The 5494-nt window shown below is 49.0% G+C and overlaps 2 protein-coding genes across 2 annotated transcripts in view; one reads left to right on the plus strand and one right to left on the minus strand.

Annotated features, from left to right (window-relative positions):
- The window catches only part of LOC112079926 (inactive rhomboid protein 1), a 6918-nt gene extending 6900 nt beyond the window's left edge, over positions 1–18 (minus strand). Inside the window, exon 1 of the mRNA XM_024145730.2 lies at positions 7–18. Coding sequence (XP_024001498.2) covers positions 7–18 — 12 coding nt within the window. The remainder of the gene's footprint in view (positions 1–6) is intronic.
- A 53-nt stretch (positions 19–71) lies between these two features.
- LOC112079925 (inactive rhomboid protein 1) lies at positions 72–5488 on the plus strand (the record flags this gene model as incomplete). Its single annotated transcript, XM_070442464.1, is given in 13 exon segments — positions 72–218; positions 220–231; positions 902–1027; positions 1304–1473; positions 1718–1969; positions 2091–2202; positions 2469–2543; positions 2724–2885; positions 3013–3113; positions 3254–3317; positions 3420–3514; positions 3865–3940; positions 4587–5488. Coding segments are annotated over 13 exon segments (1497 nt in total), but the record flags the coding sequence as incomplete, so codon positions are not given.
- Positions 5489–5494: the final 6 nt, after the last annotated feature.

A 5494-nucleotide genomic window follows, 5' to 3' on the forward strand; every position in this document is an offset into this window, starting at 1 on the left:
ACGTGCCTGTTCTGTCATTTCAGATCGTGGACCCGTTGGCGAGGGGCGTGCGTTCCGTATGGTGGAGGAGGTGTGACGGTTACAGCGTGCCCAGACCCCCGTCACCCCCGGCGCCGCTTCCCCTCTGCTCCTTCACCTCCTCCCGCTCGGGCCTCAACCGGCTGCCGCGGCGACGCAAGAGGGAGTCTGTCGCCAAGATGAGCTTCAGGGCAGCAGCCCGCTCTGGTGAAGGTGAGCTTGCTGTGTGACGAGACATCCTATTGAAGAAGAAGTGATTCATTATTTCAGCTGCTAAAGCCCTCTACTGTAGCTGTACACACAGATCCAAACCATACCCACCCAGTACCACTATGACAAACTCTTCCCTTAATCGATAAGGTACCCTCAGTGAAACAGCATGGCCTGATCAGTTGTTGTGGAATCAGTCAGCCTCCGGCGTTCTAGAACAACACTAGTTTCCATCGGGGCGGAACATTTATTTTTCTAAAGGAGACATTATCTCTGTGTTGTGTTGTGTCATTCAGTGTTGAGGGAGACCACATATGTGCTGTGCTGCATGTTCAAGACAGCAGTGCTGTGCTTAGGACTACTGTTAGGAAAGAGCTTACCATTTTGGAAGTGCAAGAGGACATGGAGGAATGAACAAACATGGGTACTCAAGCTCTGATATGCCTACTATGCATGTGTTATAATTATGAGGTACTGTCTCCAACTATTCTACATGCAAAAATACACTCAACTAGTGTTGTGCGTGTGTGTGTGTGTGTGTGTGTTTGTGTGTCTGCACCGTTTGTTTGCTGTAATGGCACTAGACATAACAAACTAACAGCTCTACAGCCTGCTGTGCTAGGTGACAGCTTATAGTGTGTGTTGTGTTGTTATGTGTGTGTGTGCGTCTCAGGGGCGCTCCCTGCGGGAAAACGCCACCCTGCGGCGGATGCAGAGACGCAGCTTCACCCCTGCTAGCTTCATGGAGGAGGACGGGGTGGACTTACCTGATGAGCTGGACACATCCTTCTTCGCCAGAGTAAGGACATGTACTCATCTACTCTGTAGTTAGAAACTCATCTCAAGCCTCCATCTAAAAGAGAACATACAGCACCCCCTGGAGGTCTCTAACAGAGTTGCAGCCTGGGATAGAGTCTAAAGGCCTGTGATTGGCCGACCAGTTAGTGTGTGTTTTCATTACGGCCAGGAGTTTTTCCTAAACCATGTGTGAGCTGACCAGGGAAATCTCCTGTGCCTAGTTCCCACCCACTACTGTTCTCAGACCTGGCCAACCCCCTCCCAATTCCTCCCCCAGGACTGTCTGATGCAGGAAGAGTTGTCCACATACGCTGACGAGGTGTTTGAGTCTCCGTCGGACGCGGCTATGATGGATGTGGTGCAGGAGGAGGGCAGTATGCTGGACGAGACGGAGCTGACCGGCAGCGCTCTGGACAAGAGTGAACTGGAGAGGAGCCATCTCATGCTGTGAGTCTGTCACACTGACTCATGACAACAAGTACACAGAAACATCTGAAATGACTACAGTATCTTTGGTTTCCTGTTGCCAAAATCCAACACACTACCAGAGCATCTCAGTGAACCATTCAGTTGTGTTGACACAGTGTTTGGGTTAAAGAGAACCCACACTCTCTCCAAGGGTGGTTCTGTGGTGGGTTCCTCTTTAAACTGACTTTACCCCTCCTCCTCTCTGTCTCCCCTCCCCTCCCAGGCCTCTGGAGCGAGGGTGGCGTAAGGCCAAAGAGGGAACCCCAGGACCGCCCAAGGTGCCCTTGCGGCAGGAGGTGGTGAGTGTGAACGGACAGCGACGGGGTCAGCGCATCGTTGTGCCCGTCAAGAAGCTGTTCGCTCGGGAGAAGAGGCCCTACGGGCTGGGCATGGTGGGGAAGCTCACCAACCGAACCTACCGCAAGCGCATCGACAGCTATGTGAAGAGGCAGATAGAGGACATGGATGACCATAGGTAATGGTCTCTAAGACCATGCTAAGGCTCAGCGTGTCCAATATATGAGACCATTGGTGTAGAGTACAGCACTTCTGTGTAAAACCGTTGTTTTCTAATATGGATATTGTGTTTCCATCAGGCCTTTCTTTACGTACTGGATCACTGTTGTCCACTTGCTGATCACCATCCTGGCTGTCTGCATCTATGGCATCGCCCCCGTGGGCTTCTCCCAGCACGAGACGGTTGATTCTGTGAGTACCACCTCACTTCCCTAGTCAAATCAAATCAARGTTTATTGGTCGCGTACACAGTTTAGCAGGTTTTATTGCGGGTGCAGTGAAATGCTTGTGTTACTAGCCCCTAACCGTGCAGTAAAATATGAATCAAATAATCAAAAACTGTATTCAAGAGTCCTCTGAACGAATCATTACAGCTTTACAATGGTCTTACAGTCGTTATGACCTTCTATTACATCCTTCCAGGAGCAACTTGAAATGTGAAATGTTTTCCTCCCCAGGTTCTAAGAAACAAAGGTGTATATGAAAATGTCAAGTTTGTACAACAAGAGAACTTCTGGGTCGGGCCCAGTTCAGTAAGCACATTCACATTGCTCCCCTTTTTTTCATTCAAACATTCTGTTCCATGACCAGATATGTCCGATCCTTTCAGTTTGGAAGGTACTTATGTGAGTGCTTTAACTAGGCCTGATAAAGTGATGGTGTTCTATGTGTCTATTCCTCACTGTCTGCATGCCATCTGTCTCCCTCGTTAGGAGGCTCTGATCCACCTGGGGGCCAAGTACTCTCCCTGCATGCGTCAGGACCAGCAGGTGCACGACCTGATCCGGGACAAGAGAGACATAGAGAGAGACTCTGCCTGCTGTGTACGCAACGACCGCTCCGGCTGTCTACAGACCTCAGAGGAGGAGTGTTCGGTGAGTCGTGAGTCCCTGATCCGACCTATTCTCTCTCTCTGCTTCTCTCACTCTTTTGTACTCTACCTACACGAAAGAGCTATTCAGGGGTCGATATTTTTACCTTTCSATCTTTGTTTTGTCTCAGAGTACTCTGGCCGTGTGGGTGAAGTGGCCGCGGCATCACAGCACCCCTCAGCTGGAGGGCAATGACAGGCAGTACGGCTCAGTGTGCCATCAGGACCCCCGGTGAGAGAACCACTCTTACCTTCAGCAGTACGCCGTCACACTCCTCATGCTACTGTAGTTACACTGTGTGTTTATTGGGACCACTGACTGAACTGTGTATCCATACTAATATTTCATAAATATTTTTCACCCCACAACAGGATTTGTCTAGAGCCAGCATCGGTGGCACCGCATGAATGGCCTGATGACATCACCAAGTGGCCAGTGAGTATTGTGTAACCCCATTGGTCATGATGAGAGGGTGAGAGGGTCAGAGGACCTGTCAATCAGTCAGTGTCTCCTTGTTACCTCTGGCTGTGTTTTTAGGTTTGCACCAGGTACAACACAGGGAACCACACCAACCTGCCTCACATAGACTGCACCATCACAGGCCGGCCCTGCTGCATCGGCACAAAAGGGAGGTGAGGAGAGCCTACATACAAAACCAAACATGCAAACATTCACGCCAGACACCACACACACATTCCTATGAGTCTATTTACTATTGACACTGTGGTGTTGATTTGCCTATGTCTGTGGTACATGTAGTTGGTAGATGGATGTTTAAACAAGGCAGGGGCTGCATCTCAATAATCTATATGGACTTCCTCTCCCCTCTTGCCTTCATTTTCACTGATCTGGTAAAGCAGCAGTATGTAAGCAGTGTAGTGGTCACCATGTGTCTTGTTCATGACCTATCAGTGCACATGACGGGGAGGAGTCAAGGGAGTGTGTGGTCATGAGGTCATGCTGTGGTTCTCCTGTTCCTCAGGTGTGAGATCACGTCCAGGGAGTATTGTGWCTTCATGATGGGCTACTTCCACGAGGAGGCTACTCTCTGCTCCCAAGTAAGTAAGCATCGCTCTACTCAATGAACATCTGACTATTACGTTGCGTTAGGATATTGCCAAGTCATCTTTAGTGGCTAGCTAGTGTGATGGATACGATAGCCCCAGTCCTACAAAGACATAACCCAGACCATAACCCCGACCCCGTTCCAACTAGGCTAATGAAACAGGCTGAGTCGGAGGCAGCCGTTGAGGAGCAGAGGAAGATCTAAGCTGTGAGAGTGGATAGTGTTTAATCACCATAAAGGGTGCCATACAATTCCCTACTGAGTAAGCAAATTGTCCTCACTGTAATCCCCTCCGCTCTGAGGTACAGAAAATCCAGGGCACAAGTAAATATATTCACACAGAAGGTTCTTCATTATAAATATGATGTATTCATTCCACAATATGTGTCAAATGAAAATGCATCCTCTAGTACTTGCAGTGACATCCTTATCTTAGAATAGCTTGACAGTAAAAAAAAGTTATTGTAAATTCAGTGGGTATCAGTTATGCTATTGTGTGTGCGGTTTCGCGTGTGTGAATGTGTGTGTGTGTGTGTGTGTGTGAATATGTGTATGTGTGTGAGTGTGTGAGAGTGTGCCAACAGAGACAAAGAGAGCGATGGTGTCCTGTAGGTGACGTATTCTACCTCCTCCCCCAGGTTCACTGCATGGATGATGTGTGTGGCCTGCTGCCTTTCCTCAACCCAGAGATCCCAGACCAGTTCTACAGACTGTGGCTCTCTCTCTTCCTGCACGCTGGGTAAGTGGCTGCCTGCCTCTGCCATTTCATCACAAACCTCTGTCCATCCTAGCAGCATTTAATACATTTGACCGGTACTGTACTGTTAGACATCCCTGGTGCAGCTGTATTATAATGAAGCAGAAGGGTGGCCTACGATTCGTTCCATTCGGTGACCAATTATGTGTCCTCTCACTGATTCATTATGTTTCATGTACACGTTCTCCAATAACTCCTTCTTCAAGCCCCTCATTAATGTCTTTGACTTCTTCAGTCAGAATGTCAGTGGTTCCACAGCGCAGAAGTCGTGATCCTATTAGTAGAAGGAGCTGAGTAGCAGTCCTCCTTCATATCTCTGCTGCCTCTTATCTGTCTCTGCTCTCCTCTCTCTCCTCTCCGGGGTAATTAAAGGAAGTGTCCTCTCTGCAGGCAGCAGCCCTCATTAGGCTTGAGGAGATAGACAGACAGCAGAGAAATGTTGATGCTGGATAAACTAGAGATCCCTGGTTGGCTGGCTGTGGAGGTGTCTTCTCACAGCAGCTGGATTAGCTGGAACCCTACATCACCTGCAGAGGACATACTCTTACATTCACGAGCATACACGCTGTAGGATCCTTCACATCATGGTGTAACGTGTCTTTCTGTCCCCCTGTAGGATCCTTCACATCATGGTGTAAAGTGTCTTTCTGTCCCCCTGTAGGATCCTTCACATCATGGTGTAACGTGTCTTTCTGTCTCCCTGTAGGATCCTTCACTGCGTGGTGTAACGTGTCTTTCTGTCCCCCTGTAGGATCCTTCACATCATGGTGTAACGTGTCTTTCTGTCCC

This window comes from Salvelinus sp. IW2-2015, unplaced genomic scaffold (assembly GCF_002910315.2).
Source record: "Salvelinus sp. IW2-2015 unplaced genomic scaffold, ASM291031v2 Un_scaffold10332, whole genome shotgun sequence".
NCBI classification, from domain to species: domain Eukaryota; kingdom Metazoa; phylum Chordata; class Actinopteri; order Salmoniformes; family Salmonidae; genus Salvelinus; species Salvelinus sp. IW2-2015.